Source organism: Merops nubicus, unplaced genomic scaffold (assembly GCF_000691845.1).
Source record: "Merops nubicus isolate BGI_N331 unplaced genomic scaffold, ASM69184v1 scaffold7227, whole genome shotgun sequence".
Taxonomy (NCBI): domain Eukaryota; kingdom Metazoa; phylum Chordata; class Aves; order Coraciiformes; family Meropidae; genus Merops; species Merops nubicus.
In genome coordinates this window covers 12,544-40,422 of record NW_008620891.1, presented here as the reverse complement: position 1 = coordinate 40,422, position 27,879 = coordinate 12,544, and the positions used below count along the sequence as shown (strand labels likewise).

At 39.9% G+C, this 27,879-nt stretch overlaps 1 protein-coding gene across 2 annotated transcripts; it reads left to right on the top strand.

The window, feature by feature from the left end:
• Nucleotides 1-56: 56 nt before the first annotated feature.
• PANK1 (pantothenate kinase 1) lies at nt 57-27,879 on the top strand. 2 transcript variants are annotated; one of them, XM_008944244.1, is made up of 7 exons: nt 57-84; nt 8,407-8,759; nt 18,774-19,027; nt 21,317-21,493; nt 21,897-22,020; nt 26,505-26,630; nt 27,266-27,879. In XM_008944244.1, exons 1-7 carry the CDS (start codon nt 57-59, stop codon nt 27,323-27,325), a joined length of 1,122 nt encoding a protein of 373 aa, XP_008942492.1. In that variant the 3' UTR covers nt 27,326-27,879. The 2 variants fall into 2 exon arrangements, with proteins under 2 accessions (XP_008942492.1, XP_008942493.1); XM_008944245.1 differs by lacking the exon at nt 21,317-21,493 and having other exon boundaries at nt 27,266-27,874.

Here is a 27,879-nt window from a genome sequence, read left to right as displayed (position 1 = left end):
CCGCGTCAGGCGGTGCCCAGGGTCCCGCCGGCCTCCGCCGCCTCCCGGACGCGCCCATGAAGCTCATCGTGCCCAAGCAGCGCTGTAAGTGAAGCCCGGGCCGGCGCCGACCTGGGTGCCGCTGTGCGGTGGGGAGGCACCGTGATCTTGGTCTGTGCTCCTCCTCCTTCCCTCGACATTCTTAAAATTAAGGGGAAAAGCAGATCTGGGAGCGAAGTCGAAATTATTCCTCCTGGGAGGGGAAAAAGAAAACCAAATAAAACCTACTAAAAACCAAAGAGTGTATAGTGAACACTATAAATTTGTAATGTGCTCCTTGAGGAGCATCACCTGTCTTTGGATAGTTGATTTGAGAGGTGCTGGTGAAACGTCTGCTTCATGTATTGTTTTAAGTTTTTGAGTCTCAGGCATCCTGTGTCGTTTGTAACATACTTAATTGTAAACTCTAGTGGTAAAACAAAGCAATGGAGAAAGTGCTCGGTTTCTTTGCAGTCTGCTTTTGCCAACAAACGTTTGGTTCTTTGTTAAAAGTTCAGCATGTTCTGAAAGGGTAATCAGGGATCGTCAGGATCACACCTAGCAGCTGCCAAAACTTAAAAGATGTTTCCACTCAGTCGGAAGTAGTGTGCATTCAGCTGCTCTGGGTGTTTTTTTCATTCTTTTGAAATGAATAGTTTAAAACCCTTTTCTGTGTAAGCAGACAAAATAGAAACAGCCTTGAAGAGCTGCAGCTTTCACAGAGCTATTTATTAGCCAGTGCATTCTCCAGCTTTTTAAAATGCTTTTGCTGAGCTCCATCTAACACTTTCCCTTAGAACACTCTCTGTACTGATTAACCATGTAGTGCTTACAGTATCTGTTGATAGTTAGTTTAGTCTTTTACCAATTAGACATATTGATGACCAGATCATTCCATGTCACAAGCTGTTTTTTGTGGTCTCTGTCTAGCTTCACGTTTTCATTCAGGAACCAAAACTGCAGGACTTGGACTAACTTGAATTTTGATTTGATATTACTAAGAAGAGACAGCATTTGTGTATCAAATTCTCTGTAATATTAGAAACTATTTTGGTGTAATGAATAAGGCTTTTAGGGTCTTGTGTAATCACTTGAATAAGAATGAGGAATTTGGAATTTCCTTCCCACCTTGAAGGGGGAAAAAAAGGTCATCAGAGTAAAGCACATAGATGACTGGCTATACTGCCCAGGATGTAAGAGAACTGGGTCTTCGGTTGTGGGGTTTTAGTGAAGTGAGGCTTTAATGAAAACAGCAGATGAGGGAAGTGCTTTGTAGAACTGTTCTGTGGGCAGTTTCTTTGCTGAATAAAAACCGTGAATTTGTGCTGATCTTATACTTTTTAACTTATATGATTTACTCTGTACAAGAATAAATTTGCAGTTTGGTGTTGTTCTTGCAGGAAAACATGGCAGCACATTGTCGTGAGCTTAAAAATCTCATTAAGTTATACTCAGATTCTCCTGGCACTACATCGCTTTCCACTCTATCTAAGTGAATACTACACAGCCCTGTTTACTGGTTTTTGTATTTAATCTTGGCTTTTGCAGATGTTTGTTCTGTGCTTAAGGGCACATTGCAAAATGAAGTATAGTTGCCACATGGCATGTAAGACTTCAGTATTGATTGTGGGGTTTGCTTTGCATGGTGGAAAAGATAATGAGATAATTGTCATTTCCCAATATTTCATCAAATGAAGCCTTTCTGCAGCAACTATTCCTTTAAATTCTTCCAAGTGATATGTTTTCTTGATTATTTTTGCTTTCTGCCAATGTGAGGCAGACTTCTATATTGCCAAGTGTTTTTCCTCTCTGTGAAACCAGTGTGATTTGTTGATTAGCCTACAGTGAGAAGGGATCTAGGGACTAATTTACCTTCCTTTTGACTCACCTGCTGCTGCTGCTTCTAAGTTTCTTTGCTTTTTTCCTTCAGTGAGCTAGATAATTTGTCAGCGATGCTAGGCTGCTGTTAGTTTTCTGGTTCAAATCATTAGTGCAGACCCTCTGTAAAAGGAGGGTTGACATTACCTTTCTGTATCACAGCAGAGTCATGAATACAGGTACGTGTCTGTTATGATGCCTTGTGCTGTGAAAGGCTTCAGAACAGAGTGAAATACTGACACAGTGTAAGTTCTGCAGATTCCCAAAGCCTGCTCAAGTGTCTTGTTCAGTTTAAGTGTGATCTTTGAACACAAGAAGGCAAAAAAAAGTGCCTTAATTGATCCCTGTGAAACATTGTTGTAGCCAAGTAAGGCCAAAGATTTCAGCATGGCAGTTAACTCAGCTGGTGCTTCACAGTATTATTCTACATCTTACATGGGGAAGAAGCTAGGTGGACATCTTAATTCTATTGCTTTTCCTAATTTAAGATAAAGCTTAGGGGTCTCCAAATCAGGATCTTGCATCTCACCTGAGTCAGCTTGTTAATTGTTAGGGGCTAAGCAATGTGTATTTTGAGGCATTGTGATTGTTTAGCTGTGATATTAGGTGTAATTTCTAAATGCTTTGAGTTATATCTTCACAGCAAAGAATGCTTTTGGCCAATATTTAGGCAGTTACACTTCTGATGTTTGGCTACAGTGTGTTTGTCGTACTACTTAAAGCCAAGTAGGAAGTCTGACAAAACTAGGCTTGGTCACCTGTGGTGATGTTAAATAGGAGATGCCATGATTATATAGTGTATTTTGGTGAGGAATACAGGCGTGAAAATTCTTCTGGTCTTGCTGTTGTTTGACATAGTGAATATCTCACACACAGTCTTTTAGGCTTAAGAATTGCTTCAGGTGACATGCTGCTTAAAGTTAGTCTCCAGCTGATTTTAATGTAGGTGGGAGCAGGGGTTGCCAAATGAATAGGTCTGGTCATAACAAACTGGACTACTTGGTGTGTTGTGGTCTGGACTGCATATTGGCCTTACCAACTGCCAACAGAGATGGAAATCACTCCCATCAGGCTGGGTGCTGTCAGATCCAAGAATGAGATTCTTGATAGCTAAGCATTGCTGCTTCTAGCTTTTTAAGTTTGGCTTTTATTTGCTAGTTTGGCTGGTTGGTTGTGTGGTTTTTTTGTTGTTGTGGTGGTGGTGTGTTGTTTTGTGGGTGTTTGTGTTTGTTTGTTTGGTTTTGGTTTTTTGTTTGGTTGGTTGGTTTTTTTGTGGTTTTGTTTTGGTTTTGTTTTTTTTTTTTAAATGAAGCTATACAGGCAAGATAGTGACCAAATCTCCCAGTGCTATCTTCAGAAATCAGCTTGTGCTAATATGACTACATATGTGTGCGTGGTCATACCTGTTTAACAAACAGCTCTGTGCTTTTGGGTTTGATTGGATTTTGGGGTGGTCTTTTGTTTGCTGGTGTTTATCTCCTCACATTAAAAACCCCATTCAATAAGCTCTAGCTGCTGAGAACGAACTGGAAGGCTTTGCCCCATATGTGTGCATGATTTATTTAGCTATAGCTTTGTAAGGTTTGATAAAGCTTCCATTGCTAAGCAGATAAAATTATTTTTTTTTCAAGCTATGTATTCTATTTTTTTTCAAAGGAAAACAAATGCTTCCATCTTACAATATGTTTGGATTCTCAAAATAACTATATAAAGTAGGAAGAAGTAATTGGAAAAATATATGCAAGCTATTATCAGCTTCTTTTTTGACAGGAAAAAGCTTTCAGAAGCTGTGAGAATACTATCCCATCTTATGTGCAACTCTTGTTTTGATTTTTTTTTTCTGTTTTTATTTTTGGTGATCTCTCCTGTCTTGTAGTCCAAATTAAAACAGGAAGTTCTTAGATCATCAAAGCATCAAGCAATGGAAATTAAATGTGAATGAAGTAATAGGGTTTCTTCATATGTATGCCCAAGAAAAGCAGCCGAACCTGAAATACTTCATGTGAGATGTTTATCGCCAAGGCACCAGGTTATTGGTACCACCACTCAAATTACTGATAAAAAACTTGACATACTGTATCTGTGTTTGAGGAAATAGAAGTCTTGTAAGAGAGATGTATAAGCTTGGAACAGTTTTGGCAAATGAAGAAGCTACTGCAAATTTCTTGTGGAAAAATCTGTGGTGCAGGTAGAGAGAAAAAAGTTCTATGCAGCAGGATTCAGGCACAGTCTCTTTCTAAGTGTTGAGAAGTAAAAAGATCCAGCTAACCTTATGTGGTGGTGGTTCAAACATGTGGAAGGGATTACCCTTGCTTACCTTCTCTGCTGGGGGGAAATGTTACTTAGTGGCCTAGGAGTTCTTTCTTTCTTGCTTCCCCTGAGCTCTTGTCCATATCTTGTTGTGATTTGATATTTACCCTCCACACCTCATCCTTGTATGTTAAGCACAGGATTTTTAAAAATTAAATGTGTTCAATTCTGGATGCAGTATGCTTTACAGGAGTAGCCTTACAGCTTTGTACTCTTCAGTGTGGAAACTAGGTAAAATGTATCATGGAATTTCTCATGAGGGAACCTTTCCCCCAGATAGCACAGCTGCTGGTGTGCATCAGATTACCTAATTATGCAATGCTGTAGATACCCTCTGTTTGCATTGTCACATGCTTCTGCAGCTAAATTCTGGACTCATAGAAATTTTTATCGCAAGATAACAAACCAGTAAGTAGTTGGTGCAGATTAACAGAGAGAGAATTAATTTTCTTAACGGGATAAGCAAAGGCTTTGATTTATGCTAGGCTTTTAGGAATGCATGACTCATCTTAACACTTTCTCTGTCAGTTCTGTGGGACCTAGAACTAGCTTTTGTAGCATTGGTATTCTTTAATGACTTACAGCAGTGTACCAGTAAAGTAGAGTAGTTCTGTTTTCTCCACGATAGGAGATTGCATTGATCCATTAGGTATATTGCACGCCGACTTTGAGAAGAGAGAAATGGGTTCATAACAGCCTTGTCAGATGGTTTTAGCTGAGTGCACTGTGAAACCATTTCTGCAACATGTACTGTGTCTTAATTTTTCATGGTAAATTGCAAATTTTGAGTAACTGTTTATCAGTCTAAGATGTAGATGTGTTGGATTTCACTTTCCCCTCCTTGTTTTCCTGGCTTTTAGTAACTCCAGAAACTGAACATTTATTCAGAGTATCAATGGAATGATGGACTTCCAATTTAAAACAAATAAAAAAATCACAACTCCATGATTTTTTTCCTTATTTTCCCTTGGGTCTGTGGAGAATTTATCAACAAAATGCCCTTTTTTCATTCTACCCTCTGGTTGTAGCAGTGAGGGCCTTAATAGTTTGGGTGGTCTCTGAATGGGCTATCTTCCTGAGTTCGGGGAGGCAGGAGAAGCGGGGAGCGCTTTGCTGTCTGCCTGCAGGCTCCCATTAGCGCCCCGTTCAGGGGTGTCAGGAAAGCTGAAGTGTAGAGGTACCAGCCAAGGGGTGTTATCCAAACGATGGTGCTTCAGTGGTGCATTTTGTTTTGGAACACCATGATATTAACGAAAGATACAACTAATAAATTTAAAAAATAATCACCGGAATACAGAAGTGTTTCTGCCGTCACTCCAGTTGTACTGCAAGCTATGTGAATTTCACTGACACTTGTCAGGACCTTTGAGACTTTGGTTTTTTTTTGTCCTAATTAGTCAAACAGTGAAAATATTGGCCATCCTTATTGCAAGTGATTCCAACAGATAGCTGGTGTTAGCAGCTGCGAAGAAAACTAAGCTGCTGTCCTGCATAACTGATATCTATTGGTTGCACTGAACTGATCTGGTGCTCTTCTTTGTGCTGAAGAAAACTGCTGCTGTTGCAGGAGCAAAGTTCTTTTCTTTCTGTAGCTCTGTTTGGCTCACAACAAAATGAAAGGAGCTTAGATTCACAGAGAAAGAACTTTTTTTTTTTTTTTAAAAAAAAGTGTATTGGTATTTTTGCTTGCTTTTTAAATGTGAGCATTATGTGTACCTGTTCAGCATTAAGTGTACCTATCCCAAGAGCTGTACAGACTTGAAATAAGTTCATAGTTGTTTTCTACAGTGCTCATTCTTTGTTAATGATTTAGTTATAACTCCTCAAAATGTTAAGATGTAACAGTAAATGTCTTGGCAGCTGCTTATGAATAACTCAGCTGTTAGTGCTTAACGCTGTTATTGCTGGGCTTGTTTGCTGGGAGAATAGAATGCTTCATCTGATTAAATCTACACTATAGCTTTAAAGCAGTTGTTGGTGCAGGTAGATGTAGCAGATTTTAAGCCAACTTCCAATATTCTACATTAAGAGCTTAGATGGTATCACACAATCCAACCACACTCTTTAAAGTTGAACTTCCTGCTTGTGTATTTAAGATACATCTGAGGAGGAGACTTACTGTTCCAGTGGGACAGGTAATTAATGTTCTCAGTAGTTTAAATACAGATTTGTGTAAATTATTAATGGAATTGGTGTCCTGAGCTCCACTGCATTGTAGTGTTCTACAGTGTGGACCAGACCACTTTTGCTTGAATATCTACCTTGTACTTCCAAAAGTGTTTGAGTTACTGGTTAGTGTATAGCAGCATATTTTTCCTCTTTAAAATAAAGCGTATTTTTAGAAACAGTAGCTGCAAATTATTCCCCCTTCAGGGAGCTCTTATGCATCTGCATAGGATGTATCTTCCCAAACATAAAATTAGCCTTCATTTCAGTGTCTGTTTAGCAGCATTTAGGGCATGGAAAAAGAAATTAAGACTTTATGACAGATAACAATAGATACTACTAATCTACTAGAGAAAATGAACTGTAAAATGCTACTTCATGGGAGTTTATGCATTATGCCTGCCCTAAGGAAGGCGGGGAGAAACTGGTGATTCAGTTTGATATACAGAAATGGAGCAAAATAACTGTTTTAAACATCGGACGTTTAAAGATTGGTTTGGGTAGAGAGGGAGAGATTGTATTAACAATTGTGAAGTTTTGACTTTCCAGTTCTTTGGCCAGGCAAGAATCATGCCGAGACCCTTGTGGTAGGAAGTAAAAGACTCAAGCTCTTTTCAGACTGAAGCTGAATCATTTAATATTGATCTGCGACTACATGAGGAAGAACAATGTGATTGGTACTTCCTGTACTTATTAAAATCTTTGCCCTGAGTTGTTTACTTTTAGATTCACTGGCAGAAATATCAGTAATGCATATGATGTCCATGGTTTGGAGTCTGTGTCAACACTAAGCTGGAGTGCCCTATTTGGTCAAATAATATTGCTAGCAAGTCTGCCTGATTCTCCCTAAAAGCAGAGAGGTGACTGTGTGACTGCTAATTTAGAAATAGATCTTACACATTAGCCATGCACTAGGTACTTGTAATTTTAATTTCTCTAAGAAGCATTACTAGCTGTCTCCCTCTGCAGTATCTGTGTATAGACTTTGTATTCTTGCTTCTTGCTGCTTCATGAAGTTAGCTGGCTTACTGTTCAAAGTGTGTGTGTATATAGAAGCAGAGCAGGCAGACCATCCTGCTTCAGTTAAAATCTTCTGTCTGTGGGTTCTCCATAGTCATTTTATCTTTCTATTAACAGAACAAGGTCTTTGGTAGACCTATGCCAGCTGTGGCAAATATATAGGTGCTGAGAGCAAGTAGTGTCATTTCTTGTACAGTTGTATGATAGGCTAATGTATATACCAGCAAAGGGAGTCTGCTCAAAGACGAGGGCTGTCGGTGGTAAATATTGGATGTACACCAGCTCACTTACTCTGCTGATGTGTGCAGGTGGTGTAATTCTAACAGAGCTGTTGGTTCTGGTGGGTTGAAATCTGGAGACACACAGCAAAATAGTATTGCTGCTCTTCTGACAGAGGCTTGTGACTGTGGAAATTACACCTGGTCTTGGAAAGGCAATTGCAGAAGTTTGACAGTGGGAATGTGACTTGACAGATCTTGTTCTCCTGTTTGTTCCTTCTTCTTCCTCTCCTTAGCCCATGTCAAGAATCGGTGCCAAGACTCGGACTGGGTGAAATGTAGTAAGTGTTCGCAGAAGTTTGACAGTGGGAATGTGACTCGACAGATCTTGTTCTCCTGTTTGTTTCTTCTTCCTCCTCTCCTTAGCCCATTTCAAGAATCGGTGCCAAGACTCAGACTGGGTGAAATGTAGTAAGTGTTATCTGTCAAGAGATGCTGGCTGAAGAGTAGTATGTTTTTCTGGGAAAAAAAAAATCATTTTATTAAAATCTGCTTCTCCAGAGAAGAGTATTTTGATATTTTCTTGATTCTTTTTCTTAACTGAGACTTTTTGAATTCTTAACTTAGGTGTTTAATACGTTTGAATTGGGACACAAGTGACCATCAGCTTTCAGGAGCAGATGATGCTACTATGACTACACTGAATTGTCATTCAGCAAATGTTTTAAGTGGTCTGGCTAGCGTGTATACTTATAGTGACCTTCTCTTTCTTCCTCCCCAACCCCCTTGTCCTTAGCATTTCCATGGTTTGGAATGGATATCGGTGGAACGTTGGTTAAACTGGTCTACTTTGAACCTAAGGACATTACTGCAGAAGAGGAACAGGAGGAAGTGGAAAACCTGAAAAGCATTAGGAAATACTTGACCTCCAATACAGCCTATGGTAAAACAGGCATTCGTGATGTCCATCTTGAACTGAAAAACTTGACTATGTGTGGACGCAAAGGAAACCTGCACTTCATCCGCTTTCCAAGCTGTGCCATGCACAGGTTCATACAGATGGGTAGTGAAAAGAACTTCTCCAGTTTGCACACTACACTCTGTGCCACAGGAGGTGGAGCTTACAAGTTTGAGGAGGACTTCAGAACGGTATGTGAACAGTTCATACGGGTTCAGTTGGAAGTACTTTGAGAAAATATTATGAGAGTCCTATTAAAATGGGCAGGTAAAATAAGTTGTTTTTTGTTTTTTGTTTTTGTTTTTTTTGTCTGTCCTAACTGGTTAAGAGTAGTGGAACCAAATCACATTTGTTAATTAGTGGAATTGCTGGCAACATGGAGGGAGCAGGCAAGGGTATTCTACTTGCTGGGTATTCTACTGAAGTATTTATGTGCAGAATGTCTTCAGCAAATGTTTTTTTTAGAGTACAGCTGTGATGATCAGATGCCTCATAATCAGCTGAGGGTGTATTATGAAAGCCTAGAAGCCTGAGACTAGTTACTCATCTTTCAGACTGGCTATCCATTGGAAAATCAGAAATAAAACCATACAGGCTGGTGATTAGATTCAGGTTCCTTTCACCTTTCTGTTAGTTTCAAGCAGACTTAAATGATGAGTCTGGACAGACCAACCGTGGAGCAGGCAGAGAAGCAGTGTATGGAAGCATGATGATAGCAGCTAGATTTTGAGTGCAAAAAACTCAAAAGTTTCTGGGAGTACATCATGTGAAGAAAGGCAGTTCATGAGGTGACTAGGTGTCAGATCTGCTAGAAGTTTAAAATAACCTCTGCAAGGAGCTGTAGAAGGTGATGTAAATCTGTGGGATGCTGCTGTTTGTATAAACTTGAGCAACAGTCCTAGCTCCCAGATGAGTGCACTGGAGTGTACTGCAGAAGCTGATTGTGATGCAGAGGCATGGAAAGCTGTTGTACAAACTGCATTAGAAACAGTTACCTAGGAGGCGGTTGCCTGTTGTCTGTGTGTCCCTGCTGGGGCATATCTTCATTTACTTTCTGTAAAAGAATGACTAGTCTGCCTGTATCAGAGAGTCTCACTAAGATTAATGTGAATGATTTACTTGGCAGGCAGGTGTGACACTTCTGTCCCTAGATTTTGACCTGATCTTGAGGGTGATGGATGGCTGCTGGGTATGAGAGGTTACAAGAGTTGCTTTTCTGTCTCTGCTTCAGTCTGGTGAGCTATCCTACTGATTTACCAACTGCCATTGACTACAGCCCTTGGCTTTGTGTGCTTCATTTTTAACCCCAGGCATACAGTCCTGCAGTACAAGAGATTTTTCCTTTGTCAATATCCCTCGCCTGCCATGTGACCAACATCCTTGGGGGGAAGAGAAGGCTGTAAGAGAAGAACATGGATCCCAGCTGTTAGACTGCTGTGCGATCATTCTCAGTGGATGCTGGACGTAGAAGCAGCCAGTCTAATGAAGCACAGTCGAGTTTCTGAGTTGCTGGAGTAGTCAGCTACTAGCTTCAGATTTCTTGTACCTTAGGCTGATTGCTGTAGTCAGCTACTAGCTTCAGATTTCTTAGGCTGATTGCAAGTCCCTTACATGTTAGGGTCTAATGATGATTGAGTCCTCAAAAGTTTGTTTGTCTTGCATTGCATAAGGGTGCTGGCACCACAGCAGGAGGTGAATTTTAGTGCTAGTCAAGGTGGTCTCAGTTCAGATTTTTTGAGCATCCTTCCATGTTTCCAGGGCATGATTCAGGTCTCATTCTCTAGTGACAAGGAGAGCTTTGAGAGTTTCTGAAGAGGTGGACTGTCCCTTTAGAATGGTTCATCTGCCCAAACACAGCTCTTCTGCATCATGTTGTAGAAGCTGGAGTTGCTTACTTAGTAAGGAAGTCCATGTTCCTGTCTCCCACAGCTGTAGAATTGAACTGGAAGTTACCTGGTCGCTATCACAGCTAGACAGTTCTCTCCATAGTATGGGCTTTGCCCTGGCATAAATATGCAATTTATAGTGAGGGACCAGTCTCTATCATCTGAGCTGAAATATAGCTTTGGAAGCTCTAGTTGAATTTGAGGCTGTCTTACTAGCTGTTGTACAAAAATATGAGGTCACATAGCAAATTACTGGATGGACTTGGGTATGAAGTCCCACATCTCGTCAGTGTTCATTTACATGGTGTGCTGCAACACTTCCAGGTAGTTTAAGAAAAACACTACAAAAGCTGGCTGGGGTGTCTTGTAGCATAGAGCAATCAGTGAAGTGCACTCACACCTAAGGGAGTGCTTTAAACACCTCTTCTTACAGCTGTCCAGCTCTACATCTTCCTCTTACAGCAAGTACTTCTTGGCTTAAACTGTGGTATCCATAGAGTATTACAAAGGCAAAATACTACCCATTACATGAAGGTTTGCTTACTTAATCTCTCTCGAAGGGCTGAGTGTCCTGGGTACTGGCACTTAAATTGTCACACTTCATTAGCTGTTGTAACAGCAGCTGGCTACCTCAGTGTGTTCCGCTGACTGTAAATTGACATTGGACAGCAGCCTCAGGATTGCTTTCTCAAAGCACTGGAATACCTGTTTCAAATGTTTGGTCACTCAAATGCACCTGTAGAAGTAGAGAACATGTGCCAAGTCTAATATCCTTCTCTTGCAGCATTCAGTGTTGTAGAATGCCATGTATGGAGGGGGCTTTAAACATTCCTGTTACTTAAAAGCAATGTGGAAAAACTGAAGTATGTGCATGGATGTTAATTTTATCAGAAAACCTAGCTAAATGCTGGGAAACTCAAGAATACAGTGCTTTTGTTCTGGCCCTTGATTTCCCTATCTACATGCTTTTAAATTATTTGTCTCTCATGGTGTTTCTAAATGCTTATGGGACTTTGAGGATTGCATAGATCTAGGACAAAGGATCTGACATATTGCAAAACAACATTCATATGTCAGAGAAGGAATCCTAAGATTACAGCAGCTTTTTCTCCTTAAAATAGACAACACCCTGTTGTAACTCATCTGTTTCAGTATCTAATTCTGAATCTTGGAATGAGTTAAATAGGTTTGATTTGATGTCTACCTGGGCAAAAGCAACAAGTGGTGTCCCTCAAGGGTCCATACTGGGACCAGTGTTAATACCTTCATCCATGACACAGACAATGGCATTGAGTGCACCCTCAGCAAGTTTGCTGATGATACCAAGCTGGGTGGTGCAGTTGACGTGCCAGAGGGACAGAAGGCCATCCAGAGGGACTTGGCCAGGCTGGAGAAGTAGGCTCAGGTGAACCTCATGAGGTTCAACAAGACCAAGTGCAGAGTCCTGCACCTGGGCAGGGGCAACCAACATGACCAATACAGGCTGGGAGAGGACATGTTAGAAAGCAGTCCATTGAAGAAAGACTTGGGGGGGCACTAGTCAATGAGAAGCTGGACATGAGCCACCAACACACAGTGGCAGCCCAGAAGGCCAATCCCATCCTGGGCTGCATCAAAAGAAGCGTGGCCAGCAGATCAAGAGAGGTGATCCTGCTGCTCTACTCTGCCCTGGGGAGACCTCCCCTGGAGTGCTGTGTCCAGCTCTGCAGCCCCCAGCACAAGAAGGATGTGGAGCTGTTGGAACATGTTCAGAGGAGAGCCACAAAAACGATCAGAGGGCTGGAGCAGCTCTCCTGTGAGGACAGGCCGAGCGAGTTTGGGTTGTTCAACCTGGAGAAGAGGAGGCTCTGGGGCGACCTTATAGCAACCTTCCAGTACTTGAAAGGGGCCTACAAGAAAGCAGGGGAGGGACTATTCAGGAGGGTTTGTAGTGACAGGATGAGGGGTAATGGCTTTAAGCTAGAAAAGGGGAGATTTATGTTAGATGTTAGGAAGAAGTTCTTCAATATGAGGGTGATAGACCACTGGAATAGGTTGCCCAGACAGGTGGTGGAGGCCCCATCCCTGGAGACATTTATAGGCTAGATGAAGCTTTGAGTACCTTGATCTAGTTGGAGATGTCCCTGTTTATTGCAGGGGGGTTGGACTGGATGACCTTTGGAGGTCCCTTCCAGCCCAGACATTCTATGATTCTATGATCTAGATATATCTGTTGCTTTTGTGTATTAAAAAAGAAAAATTTGGAAGGCATCTTCTCTTTTCTTAACAGAAAAATTAAGCCCGTTTTCTGTGCAATCAGAAGACAACTAAATCTACAAAGCTAGCAATTAGACTTCCTTCTTATGTGATCCAGAGTGGTGGGCAGGAGGAGACCTGGAGAAGACTCCATGGATTGCTTGGTGACTGCCAGGAATAATGATCAGTAGCCTGGCAAATAATTTGTTTTATTCTCGAGATCTGAATCCTTCCCCTAGAGGTAGGGAAATTGATTCTGTTGATTAAACAAGACCACAGAAACAACTTTACCAACCATATAGTTAATATTCATTGAAGAGCATCAGTAAGTAATTCACTAAAAGGACTGCTTCCAGCTCAGAGGGTTTTTGTATGTTTGTGTTTGGTTTTTGTTGGTTTTTCTTTTTCCCTTTCTGAATGACTGGTCAACTTTATTTTCCTATAATGGTGGTAAGGCATGGATGAGTCCGTCACCTAATTCCGATAATCCTCTCTACTTTCCTCAATTATGTACTGTCATTTCACATTCAGTAAATTCTCAAGTAACATCACTCCTGTAAAAGTAAGAAGGAGTACATAGGCTTACTTCTGTACCTGTAATAAAATATAAATTTCTTTGTATTCTAACTCCTCCATATAGCAGAACCAGAATAGTAGCACAAAAGCATGCTGTTAATGTAATGAGGAACAAATTCTTAGGGTGTCAGTTTTGTAAAGCATCTCAATGTAAAGGATACATAGGGGAGGAGGGAAGGAAGAACTGTGTGCACTTCTGTCAGAAACCTGCACCATTGCAAAATTCTTGTCAACTGCAGTGGCTCAAAGGTGAGAGATCCTTAGATCCCTTTCCTGAACAGACACCAACAGAACCTAACTTATCTTGATAGAAATTTTACTGCTAGTTTCAGTGGAAGCAGGGCCTGGGCCAAAACCCAATCACTTAATAAAGAGTGCTTGGGCCAGGGAAGGAAGGAAGTCTGTTACCTACCCAGAGTTAAACTAAGGCCTTGACCTTCCCCGTAAGCTGTAAGAAAATGCTTTAAGAGTAACCTTGGTTGTTGGAGAGTGATTTCCTTGTGCCCATTCTTAGCTGATTCTGAGGCCTGACTTCACGGTATGAACCAAAGACCTGTGGATAATTTATAGACTGTGTTTATCTTAAAACAAATGAAGTCACTGCCCTGTGTTTCAGGATGAGTAAGCTGGGTAACTCTGGGTTAGTGTAAGACACTCAAAATTTATCTTGTTGTGCCTCACTTGCTGGAGGAGGCTGGACACTGCTACTCAGGCCACAGGTGCTGGCCTGCAGTGCATAGATTAGGCAGGACTTGAAAGTGGCATTCAGAGAACAAATGAAGTGAACCATGATACCTTCTGGTGGCACCACCACAAGAAGCTAGGAAGGTCCTCAGAGGGAATGCAGAGAAGCAATGTGCGCCTCTTCCCTGTCAAGAGAGGGAAGAGATCCTTATAGCTAGCTGAGAAAGAAGGCAATTTGTTTCCTCCTCTGTCTCAGCTGATCTTGGGCTTACCCTTTACTTGCATTAGACTTTGTCTTCTTTGAGTGCAAGTGGTTATTTCCCAGCCTTAGGGTGTGGAATGAGCTTGGGGTGGGGGGCGAGTACCTCATCTGAGCTCAAAAATAAGCAGGGTTAGGCGTTGACATGTGAGGTGAAGACAATAAGAATAAAACAGAAGTGAAATATGTCTCTATGGAAGTGTAGGGGAGCTAATGGGAGGGAGATGAAAGGAAAAGCTAGACTGTAAGCTATTATAAGAAATAAAAACTGGAGCAATGCCCAGAAGCCATATAAAAGCCAAAGTGATACAGTAAATGAAGCTGTTGTAACTGGTGTAAAATCTTGCAAGGTTTTACGTTCCTAACAGTTTCTTACAGAAAAAAAAATGTATTTCTGCTTGAGTGTCCAAGAGACAGATGAACTTGTAACTGTGTTTAGGTTTGGACATTCCTGTGCTCACCAGAACTCAGTGACAGCGTGAAAATTTAAATTGGGCGAAGTCTGCTGTGAGCAGGAGCTTGCACGTGTCTGTGCACCAATGTTGATCCATCAGGCTTTAACCCTGCTGTTAGATATGTCATGGCTGCCTTCAGCTCACTTCTAGAGGACTGGGCTCTTTCATGTTTTTCTTGTGGAGGTGGAAATATTTACTCGCCCATAAAGAAACAGGCCCCAAGTCTTTGACTTCTCCTCTCATATACTTCAAAGCAGCAACAAGTTGGTACCATGTTTTTTTTCCCTGTATGCTGCCTTGATACTTGAATGCAGCTAAAAAAATGTTTGATGTCATGCATATTATTTTTAAAAACTCCAACTAACACACCCTAAACCTGAACAGACAGTAGCATATTCCATTCCTTTTTGCAAGGGTGTAAGAGGTGGGCTTTCATTTCTTAGAATAGCATCTATACACAGTAACAACAGAACTTTTGTATATCCATGAAATCAGCTGGGTTTCTGGAGCTTGTTATTGTTGCTAAACTGTGAACAGTCATGGAGAAATACTGATTGCTTCCTTGCTGTTGCACCCACTTGTAAACATGGTGGAAGTCCTGGGTCCCTGCTTTTGGTGACCCTGAAGAGTTAGTTTCTTTAATTTCAGAGTGTTCTGTTCCCTCTTCCCCCCTGGTATTTAAAAACAAACAAAACTAAAATAAAGAGGAATTTCTACAGTGTGGCTATAATGTAGAGAAAAATGTTCTTTTAAAAAATGTGTGTATGATTTCCCTGTAGCCACCATAAATTTTCCCTCCGGGATCATGTATGCTACTTTGTTCTGCAGTTTTTCCTCTCACAGCATAACTTTCTGAGATAAAACTCTTCTAGGGAGGCACTGTGCTGCATAGACTTACAGGGGTGTAGAACAGTTGACAATTATACTGTCTGCCCTCACATTAGGGATGCTGAAGGGCTCAAAAAAATCTGCCCATGCATTTTGTTAAAAAAAAAAAAAAGTAGGAAAAACGTCCAATTAAAATGTGCACCTACACACAACTCCTGTTTTTTGTTTTACATTTTTGCACATAAACTTTGGTTCCTGCAAGCAAAAGTTCTTTGCACAGCTGAAAGATGAGTGTAAGTAGAGTGGTGTAGGTTGGGAGATGGCCACAGGGAGGGAGGGAAAAAAACCAAAGTTTGCCTGCTCACAAATTAGTTATGTTGTTTACTGGCACATCTATCTTGAGGTGGAGTTCTGCTTCTCGAGTCACGGTGAACAAAGAAACCAAGATGAAAAGTCAGTTCTATATGCAGGGAAAGGGACTGGGAATTGAGACCCTGCTCTGTTACTGTTTCTTTTACAAGTCTGGGTTACTATATTTCTTGCAATTTTGCCCTAGTTTGTGTCTAGAAACAAGAACAGTGCACAGTGAAACAAAGTGGGCTGTTTGGAGCCTCAGAGGCCTGTTGGCTGCAGAGCTCACAGTGCTCTGAATGAGCATGGTTTGATGTGGAATACTGATGCCAGTCTTGCTCCTTCCAAAAATGAAAACCAGATGACCGCAACAATGCGGGGAAATAGTTTTCCAGTGTGCTATGAATATCGTACATGAAAGAAAGCAGTAATGGGGCTTTCCTGCTTACAGCATATCAGCTGTTAAATATAGCACAGAGCTATAGAGAGCAGAGCAAATTCTAGTATGTCTTTTCTACATGGAGGGCTGGATCTAATAAAACTACTATTGCTTAGTGCTTTAAAAAGAACCTTTGCTAATCAGTTTCTTCTGTTCTGCCCTTATTAGTGGGCTGACTGGAGAGTTTCTACAAACAAGGGGTTCGTCTTTGTTTTTGCACTGATGCCAGAAATATTTTACTTAGATTTGTATTGCATGCTTGTATTTTGTAAGGTGTCTCTCACTGATACTTAGTTATTCATAAAAGTGTAATGTGGATGGGACAAAAGCAGCTTGTGGCTGGGTATTTGGCTTATGGAAGGGTAGAGGTTTTGACAGTAGGGGCTATAGGTCTGCTAATGACTTGTCTTTGTGCAGCAGGCTTCTGCTGCATAGCATGCTTATTTGTGCATGCTGTATCCGTGTTACAACGTGTTTGGTCATGCTGCATCAAGCCTACACAGTAAGATGAGAAAATTGAGATTGTATAGGACATAACCTAGAGGAAGATCATGGTTGGGGTAGAATCCTTCCTTATTTTGACGATGTGCAACACTAGTTGGATTTTAACAAACCAAATCCTGTAACAAGTGATAATTTGCTGGACTCCGTACAATGTCCATTGTGAGAAAAAGTGCATGAAGCATTTATTATGTTAGTGCCTTATATTATCTATCTCTTGATTGGAGCTTTTTCCTCTCAGTCTAATATCTAGGATTTCAGCAGTTTCTTACTATCGGCAAAGGACCCTTAAGATTTTTGTAGTGTTTCTTGAAAAACTTTCTCCTGATTAGTGTTTATGCTTTTTATTTGCTGTCTAAATGATTCAAGTAGTTTCTGCTCCATTTCTGTAATTGTAATTTGTGTAGCCATGTGGTAACCAAGAAAAAAAATACAAAGAGGTTGCAAAAGTTACAGGAGGAGATACTGAAACAATAAGAAACCATCTCCACTTGTCTCTATTGTCCTATGAATAACTGGATCTATACTGAGGTCTTTGAGACTTCTGGTTTGGGTTTTTTGGGGCTTATTTCTTTTCTGTGGTTCCAGGATTTGAGGACTAGCAAACATAACAAAAGGCCAGACCCAAAAGTAGTATGGCTTTTAGTTAAGCCAAGTTAAAGCTACGTACAGGTAGAGAAAAAAGGGGAAAGATTTAAATAGCTCAAAAGAATGTGAGCTATTGGCCATACCCATTCCACAGAAATATTTTTCTTCTTCATAGTGACTTAATATAGCTTTCAGAATTAAAAATAAGACATAGTTAGCCTTGTAAATCTTCTTCATCAGCTGTTACAAAAACATCCTGCAATATGCAAGTGTTTTGAGAACCGACTCTGTATCTTCATTTTGTTCCTAATATGCTGTTGCTCTCTTTGCTGCGAAGTAGAGTAGGAGAGGCCTACTTGTCATTTGCATCCTCACAGCTGCACTCAGGGTTTGGATGGGTAACTTTACTGGATGTTGTGGTTTGCTTTTTTCCTCCCTGTCCTCTCACCAACACAAGTCTAAGCTCATTGTCATCTGAAGAGGAGACTTTCTATATATTGTCATTGTATCCTGTTTTGAGGAAGGGATGTGATTTCTGATTCTAGTAAACAGAGTGTGATGCAAGTAGACATGTCTAAGTAAGGTGGTGGGTAGCCTGTGAGATCTCAGAGAGAATGTCCTTTTTAAGCTCTTAACAATTGTTTTTCTGCTTTTTGTTAGTTATATTTTTTGGGCTGTTTTCCAGGGGGAATGGGCATGGCAATATTTTTGTTTGGATTTTATATTGTCACCAAATGTCACACATAGCCCATTTTTCATGAGGCATTTTAAAGTGCTCATCATAATTTAAAGAAGTGTAAAATCTCTCTCAGATTACTGGTGACATATACTAAAAAAAAAAAGAGCAAATGTTTTAGACATAATGCCCTGCATATTTAATACATACTAACACAAGCATGTACACTTTGTAAGGCTTTAGCTTGTTCTTTAACTGAGGTTTCTTACCTTAATGCTTCTATTCAATACTTCATTTAATTGCTGGGGAATGTAGTTGGATGATGAGTTAAAGAACTTTGCATCCTGAGGAATGCTGCTGTGCAGACGTGTGTCAGATACTGTCCAAAAGCTGCAGGATGCAGTACCGTTTGGGATGGGGGTGAGGGGAAAGACCTTAGAATACTGAGAGGGAGAAATGTTTCCTGCTTGTATAGCAGGGAATATCTCAAAGGCAAAGGAACGAGGCAACATTACTGTGCACCACATTGTTGTTTTGGGAGGTACCCATCATCAGGCAGATAAACTGTTTATTTCAGAATTCATGCCTAGACAGATCTTTGTACTGTTTAAATAGCATAATGTGTTACTGCTCAAGTGATCAAAGTGCTTCAGTGGGACTTTATCCCCTCTGCAGTGTTGTATTATACTAGGAGATGTTTGTTTATTAATTTCTTGTTCTCTTTCAGATGGCTGATCTACAACTCCATAAACTGGATGAATTGGACTGTTTGATCCAAGGCCTCCTTTATGTTGATTCTGTTGGTTTCAATGGCCAACCAGAGTGCTATTATTTTGAAAATCCTACAGATCCTGAACAGTGCCAGAAAAAGCCTTACTGCCTTGATAATCCATATCCTATGCTGCTGGTTAACATAGGCTCAGGGGTCAGCATCCTAGCTGTGTATTCTAAGGACAACTATAGAAGAGTCACAGGAACCAGGTAAATTTAACTCTGTGTTCTTTTAATTCTATTTTCTTTTCTCCTTAATAATTGAACAGATAGAAACAGACAGTGTGACTAGTAGATGCAGCCCCAGATTATGCTTATCTTCCCATTTCTTTTAGAAGCCTACCAGTAGCAAGGCTGGAAATATCCTAGGCTTCCTTCAGAGAGGGGTTCTGCATCAGGGAAATACTGATGCATTGAACTTTAGAGTTGCCTTATTTGCTTCTTGCTGTTCTTCCTGCTTCCTATCTGTTGCTGTGATAGAGATAAAAAAAATAAAGCTATCCCAGTATAAGAATCTTCTTTTCCCTGCTTTGATCTCCCAAACAGCCAGAGCAGTGAAATAAAAATGTTTGGGCTAAACAAAACCTCTTGCTTAGTACTTAAAATGTATCCAGGACACAGAAAAACTCTGTAGAATTACCTGCTACTGCTGGATTTTGGCAGAGGAAATTCAGTAGCTCTTGTTTCCTTTGTGCTGGGTTTTGGTCCACGCTGGTCTATTAAGGAATGCCAGCATGTAGAGACTAGAATCTGATGGTCTGTATTCTTGTTTTGTCCTCAGTGTGATTTCAGCCTGGGTCAGCTAGTGCTTTCTGAAATTATTTGTAGTGTACAGCTGAGTTGAAATCATCTGTGGCCTGCGTTCAGTAAGATACGTAGCTGTGGCTGCTCTGCTCAGGAATTCAGGAGTGCAGTAGTGTGGATGCAGAATTTTGTTCTCTAAGGCTGAAAAAACAGCCTGAGGAGTGTTTTTAAGTTCACTCCGTAGATGTGGCGACAGTGCTTGCTTACAGTAACAAATGTGTCCATCTAGTAGTAAAAATACCAATAAATCTTCCTCATACATGCAAACTAAATACATGTGCTTTACTTTTAGTAGAAACATTAAGTAAAATACTTCAATTTATGTCTACAACAAGTAAAAATCATAAAACCAAAAAGAAACAGGCAAACCACCAAAACAGAAACCCAAAAAATACCCATTCAAAACAACAACCAAAGAAGCTTTTTGGATTTCCTGTAGTCCCTTCCAAAGCTGCATCCTTTACCTCAGTGCATGGTAGATAGCAATAAAGTTTTTTTCTGCCTGCTGTACATGTGTCTGCAGTTGCCTTATCCAGGGCACATCTTTGCCACAATGGTAGCCATGAGCCATTTTTCTCTATATAATACTGACAAACACAAGTTGAATGGAAGAGGGATTGGTTTCCTTCTAATTGTGGTTGTTTTTCAGGCATAGCCCTTTTGATATCTTTAGGTGTGCTTGTGATCCTTTCCACTACGAGAGGAAAAAAAGTGACTGCAGTGCACGGGTGACTTTTTATAGATGATGAAATCAATACCGTCTTGTGGCTGCATGCAGAGCTTCCTACTGTTCAGATACTGAATATATTACAGTGCTCCTAGATGTGTTCTGGAAACTTAGGCAATAATCCAAAAGCACTGACCGAACGTGCTTTTTTGTGAGGTGCAAGTATGGTGTGTCACTGATCCTCTTGTTCACGGTGGCTCCGGTCAGTGGGACTGCAGTTGGTGCAAATAAGCTAACCTCCTTGGGGGTGAAGAGAGAACGGGGAAGGATGTGGAGGTTAGTTGAAGTCCACGTCGGTTAAGACTGAGAAGTCCAAAGCAGAATTCTAATGGAGTTAGAAACCTGTTATGCACAACCAAATACTGCTAAACTTCTAGTTGGTAAATACTGTACTTGAGCCTGTGCAAGATGCTAGTGCCTGCTCCTTGCTCAGAGTTCTTTGGAGGGCTGAGACATTGAGGGCTGATACTATGGCTGATGAAGCTGATGGGTCCTTGCTTTGAACAGGAACCAACCAGACTGCTTCCTGCAGCTGGCTAGGGGGACAAAATCTGTTTTGGCTGTCTGCCCCTGCGTAAGGGTTTAGCTTTGATCGCTGTTTATTCCTTCATCACTGACCAAAGTGATCTGCTGGCTAATTATTCTTGCACAAGGAAGACTTGCGAGGGGGCTACAAACAGCAAACTGACATCTGTGGTGCTGGGTTGGACCTTATTCTCAGCTGACCCTTTATTTAGCATTGTTTCTCCTATTCAGATACAAAGGACTTCAGAGTAGGTCAGTTAAAACCACAGTGGATGACATTTGTGTTACATAGAAACTCTATTTAGGGTGTCTGTCTTCACTTCTGAGGGAGGAGTTGCAAAATGCAGTTGGTAGCTGTGTGGACCGTGTCAAAAATGGGGGTGTGAAGAGCTGCGGTAAAAGCTGTTTCAGGCTGCTTCTCTGAAGGAACTGTGCTTTTCTAGTCTTGGAGGAGGAACATTCCTGGGCCTGTGCTGTCTGCTGACTGGCTGTGAGACGTTTGAAGAAGCACTAGAAATGGCTGCTAAAGGAGACAGCACCAATGTGGATAAGCTGGTGAAAGACATTTACGGAGGAGACTATGAGAGATTTGGCCTTCAAGGGTCTGCTGTAGCCTCAAGGTGCGTGTTAACTGAGCAACTTTTAAGGAGTTCCTTGGGAAACTTACCGTGGGTGCTGAACTGAGAGTGTAATCCCTGGACTATGCACTATGTCCATGTGGAAGTGTCTCTCGGAATGCACCATGTGGTTTGTCCTTAGATCTCTCACCTCCTTCTTGCTTCCCTTTTTAAAAACAGGTATAAACAATGCTCAATGTAGTTTGCTTCCATTTAAATGACAGTTATTTTAGAAGTGTCTTTGCCTGTTGTTCTGCCTTTCTAATGAGATCTCTTTTCACATTTCAAATCTGTCTCAAATCAATGGATACCAAATGCAAGCAAAGTTTGTTAAATGATAAAAGTTCTAAGGGCTTTTAGCACTCCTAAACAACTCGTATTAAAAGGAATAATCTTCCTCACACAGCTTTGGTCATATGATGAGTAAAGAAAAGAGAGATTCCATCAGTAAAGAGGACTTGGCCAGAGCTACTTTGGTCACCATCACCAACAACATAGGTTCTATTGCTCGCATGTGTGCTTTGAATGAGGTAAGATAGCATATTTACTGTGAGCTTGAAACCTTTAGAAACAACATAAGCCTATCTGTACAAAAACGCAAATTGCTGGTATAGTAGGTGTGTAACTGGCCTTGGTAAATATGCATATTTTTAATATGGTGTCCTAACTCTTCTGGTTGTGCTACATGTATGGTTAGATGCAAAGTTTAAAGTACTTTGAGTGTCAAAGGTAGGGAAGAGGAAAGAAGTTGACTGCAAAGATCTCCCTGAACTGTTGATGCCTCCCAAGAGGTGTTCACTTGCTCTCAAGCTGTAATATGCAGATATTAATGCCTTTGTCATCCAAATTAATACTCTCACCTTACTATACTGTGCAAGATTTATTAATATTGTTTTGTTTGGCTTGTTTCCATAGCGTGATGAGTTCTAGCTGTGTATTTTTTTAGATGTTTTCATAAATCTAAGATCTATTCTGTTGTGTCAGAAAGAAGAAAAATACAGTTCATCTTCCTGCCGCAGTTAAAGCCCCACCCCAAAAACAAACAAGCAATCAAACAAAACAAAACAAAAAAAAAATCAGCCAAAACCTCAAACATTTAGCATTTAGGCACTTACTCTGAGCTGCAAATTGCATCCTTTACTGTTTAGTGGTAACTAATCTCTTTTATCTGCTCTCAATGAATTTATCTACTCTTTTCATAATAGCTGTGATTTTAGTTCCACAGCTTTCTGTGGTTAAAAGTGCTTCTCTTTTATTAATCAACAACACACACCGTCTAAACTCACCAAACTGTCATCTGATTATTTGGTCTAGCTTTTTGCTTTAAGAGAAATAGCAAATAATTCATCACTAGTGTGTTAATGGGTTTTGGTTTTGAATAATCCATCTCCCTGTTGTTTTCCAAGACAGAAAGTTCCTAATACTCAGTCTCCTCTTCTACAGAGAGCGCTCTGTGTCACCTTCCCACTGTTTAGTTTTGTCTTTTTAATCTTTTTATGATTCTGATTTTGAGATTGAATTATCAGATCTTCATGCAGTATTCAGAGCATAGTTGCACAATTCATTTGTGATGACATTGATAAATTTCCATGTTCTGAGTTCTCTTACTAAAAGTTCTTAATATTTCAGTTTTGTGAGCCTGAAGCTCATTTTTAAGAAATTATCCGCAGGCCTACAGTGTTTCTTGAGTTATGGTGGCTAATTTGGAGCCTACCACTGCATCTGAATACTGGAGTCTCTCTATCTCTTTCCCCTTTTGATTTTGTATCATTTCATATTTTAATTTTAAACTTCATCTGCCATTTTTTTCCTCGGTCATTGGGTGTAGGTTTCTTCAGTATTATGCTGTTAACTTTTTTTGTTCTGACTCTCCTGAATAATTTTGTCAATAAACATTGTTCCTTGCTAATCTCTCTTTCTAGAGCACTTTTAAAATATGTTGAACAGCACAGATCTTAGTGCATGCACCTATCAAATGCCACTGGTAAACTTTCATCGTGAGAAGTGGCTGCAGGCTACTTTTTTGGCAATTTGACTCTCAGTCAAGATGATTCTCTTTCAGTGTTCTCTTTGCTTTCAGCTTCTTTACAGTGTTGCCTTGTGGCATGGATTTCAAGCAGCATTGTACAGGGCTATCAAAGCATGGAGAGTTGCAGCAGGGAGACACATATGATGCATTCAGAGGAAACAGGCTGCTAATGAAACTAATGCTTCTTAGTTGTGAAAAAGTTTCTAATATCTTTTTGTGGGCAGGATTACTTAAAAACAGGACATGTTTCATATTGATGTGTAAGGTATTCTTCATTTCATAGACAGTGTCAAAGTAAAATTTATTCCACACTTGAACTCAATTATTTAGAGACTGAAAGCTTCATTTAGTAGCTTTATTAAAAAAAAATCAAACATGATACATCATTGCAAGTAAGCTAATCTCCAAATAGTTTGCTCCTGGGGTGTGGCAATGGGAAGTAACGCTCTCATTCTGCTAAATAATCTAGACATCTCAATTGCCTCTTGGAGATAAGGCTCTGATTCTCACCAAACTTAATGAAATATCAAAATAAGAGCTTATAAAACAGTTTACTATGCTGTATTCTTTTGTGGAGTTTGTTGGTATTAGATTAGTGGTATGGTGAAGCTCACTTTTTGGTTCTTTGACAAAATCATGTTTTGCCCTGAAGCATGAGTTTTGATGAGTTTTTCTTTTCAATGGTTGCAGCTTTAATATTGTGTTGGAAATTACTTGCATATGTGCAGGGAAAAATGAAGCTGCAGAATAAATAAAATATTCTGTCTGCAGAACTTCAAAGCAAAGTTTGCTTGCACAAAGTTGGCAGCAGGGTAGAAAAATTCCATAGTCTGGAACCATTTGGCTACACATCATTTGAAACAGTTTGTCCCAGGCACAGCAGAACTGCATAAAGGAAACCAATATCCCTGGTTTATACTTTTCTTACTAGCAGAACCATGTGAGTTGTATCTGAAAGAGGCTTCTTGCAAAAATAGGTGCAGATTTTTAAATTGCATCTTTGCTGTAGATTCCCCTATTCAGTTATATTGGCAAATGCATTTCTACTGTATTGAAGCTGTACCATACCTTTCTACTGCAAGGTAGTTGTAACAATTCAGCAAGACTCCACAGAGTGAAAGAGTGCATGTCTTTTCCAGGATCCTGTAATTTAGTTAGCTTAAGTAAGCTTTTCATCACAATCCCTTCATCAGTTCAAGACTTCTTTCTTTAAGCTTTGAATATTTCAGCAGTGAACAATATAAAAGTAAATTGGCGAAGCTCCTTTCAGAGATAAAATAGCATTTCCTCACTTTTTGACTATTGAAAAATGCAAAAGCTGTTTTTAGTTCATTTCAGAAATCTGAGAAACTTTACATCTTTAACATCATTTTTAATCTTGTCAAAGAATGCTGGAAAATAAAGTTGATACGGAATTTGTATGTTATATCCTCTGCTGTTCTAGTAGATTTGACGAGTATTTTTAGAGTTAAAATGTTCAGTAATTTTTTATACTGTTAGCTACCACTTGCTTGAGGTTTCTAGTATACTGTAGACTCATGTATATTCAGGAAAAAAAATTAATGAAAATGAAATTAAAATGGATTCTAATTGGATGGAATTGCATTACAGGAAAATAGTTAAATGTTTGTCCCTGCTTTATCAGAAATGACTTCGGAGACAAAACTGCCTTGTCAAAAGATGCAAATTCCTCTTGGCCATGTTTAGTAGCAGCCTTTTTGAAATTGAGAAGTTCTTATATTCAGCCACAAGTTCCTAGGAATGAATGCATGCTGACATTACTGCAGAGTCTAATGGGATAGGGGGCCGTAAATCTGAATTGTTTAAATTTTGTGTTGATTTGTTTGGTTTGAGGAGAGTCAGAGATGTAACTCAGTCATTGGAGACTGGATGGGGGGATTAGTGCATCTGGGTATCAGCAGTTTGCAATACTGAGTATTCAGATGAAGGTGTCCTCTGTGGTATGTCGTGAGCACACTACTGGACTCGACAGAACTGCAGTCTGTAGCAAAGGAGTTGCTGCAGAACCATATATTGGACTTTATGGAGCTGTATGAATGTAGAGGGGTAACACTCAGTAATTTTAGCCTCTCTGCAGATTTTTGCTGGTAATTTTCAACAAAGGACTCCTGAAGATACATTTCTAGGGCTTCTTCAGGATTCCTATAAAAGCTTGTCTGCAGGATCTGGTCTCCTACTGAATGTTCTAGAGCAATTCTAATGTTTGGTGAATATAATCTGGTACTCCAGTTCCAAGTGCATGTGTGTTTTCATGTGTAACGGGCAAAACTGGGCTAGGCAAAATAGTTCTGGGCATTAGGTAAGGATAGCATGTGGCTTTCTCACTGACAGCATAGTACTCATTGTTCAAAAATCTTAAGCTCCTGTATGAAAACTGAGTTCAGGTGAGCTTTGAAACTAAGGAATGCAATACGTGTCAAGTGTAGTGTTGGCCATGGTTTGAAAATGGAACCCCGGTACCAATAACAGACAACAAAAAATGCTTCTTCCTATCTCTAATGTAGTCCCTCTCAGACACCTTTCAGAGGTTTTCCATCTGGATTTAGTAATCATAGTGATCTCTGGAAAGTTGCTTCATTTAACAAGCAGGAGGGAAAAGATGTCTTCAGTGCAGCCACGTCATGTATAATCAAGGAAAAACCAAAATACTCTTAATCCTGTTCATGTTGGAAAGGTCCTGGGCTTTTAAGCAAATATCCACCATCTGTGACATCAGCCTCTCACTTTCTTTGGAATAAGGCTACTTTTTTGTTCTTGTTCTTGCAACTTTTCTACTTAGTAGCTTTGTTAGTTAGTAACTAACAGTTTGTCACTTTGAATTTATTTTTTTAATTTTCATTCTGGAGAATTTAAATGTAATCAAAAATTCCAATTTAATTTTATATGGAGGCAGAAGTATCTGTTGAATGAGGCAAATAATATAGCTGAATATAATTTTTGCTGGTCTGCTTTTCAATTTTACAGAACATTGACAAGGTGGTATTTGTTGGCAACTTTCTGAGAATTAATATGATTTCTATGAAGGTGCTAGCATATGCCGTGGATTACTGGTCTAAGGGACAGCTGAAAGCTCTGTTTTTGGAACATGAGGTAAGGAAATACATGTTGAACTTGTAAGTACAAAAATATTGTGGTACTTGACATGAAGTTAAAAGGGAGAATTTCAGTGCAGTTGCTTTGAAGTGAATGCACAAACTGAGTTCTGTATGAATATAGTTTAATCACAAACTCATTTGAAAATACCCCTTGCTAACTCCCTGGCTTGATCACTGATCTTGTGGTTATTTGTTGCTAAACATTGCATACCCCTTACTGCTTTCTGACCCTGGTACCAGCTGTGTTCACTTGTGTGGCTTGGTACATAGGCCTGAACTAGAATTAATTTTTGTAAGTGTGATTTTGGACTGTCGGATGGATGTGTTTATAATGGAAATTGTCTTGCCTTAATACAACATCATTATAGTGGTTCTGTCATTTCTTGGTTTTTGGCAGTTTTGGAGAACTGGGTAACAGTTCTCCCAGTATAAGGCCCTTTATTGCACCTAAACAAGTTTGTGTTAAATCATAGTTCAGATACAGCAATACAGCAAATAGTTGGCCCAGCAGGGATGGTCTTATTAGAAAGGTCTTTTAGTTGCCTTAAGAGAATATGAAGACTACATGATCATGCTTGTGTCTTATTTTGGAATTTAATTGGGTTTGGTTTGTTTTTGCCTTGTTTAAAGGGTTATTTTGGAGCTGTTGGGGCTCTTCTAGAATTGCTTAAAATGGCAGATGGTCAGTGATGAAGCTGTTGGAAGAGATTCCTACTGCAGATGCTGCTGGATAAGCCTGAAAGCCACTACAAGGATGGAAATGAAGCCATTATGGTAGTTCTACCTGCTGGATTTGTAAATAAATAAAAATCCTTTTACCTGACCTTTAACTTTTGCGTTTTGAGCTAATACTTCCGAATTCATACTGGGAATAATGAGATTTTTTTTTTCCTGTACACTGTATTTTTTAGGAGAAAAATGTGCAAAGTGGCCAAACACACAGATTTTATGGATTTATTTTAAAAAAGGATACTGTTTAATGTAGGACATGTGATATGAGGCAACTGCTTTTCTTCTGGGGTTTACTGATTAGTGTGGTAATTTTAACTTCATTTAGTAATCACTCTAGGAGATTTTTTTTTATCTTATTTTCATGACGTTTCATGATTTGTTCTTGGTTTCAAATGAAACTACAAAGCTGATGCATTTTACTGTGAAACTTAGTCTCTTTTTTTTTTTTTTTTTTTGCCTTTCCTCATTAGATGAGACACTTTATTTAACATCCTCCTGCTCCCTCCCTGGCC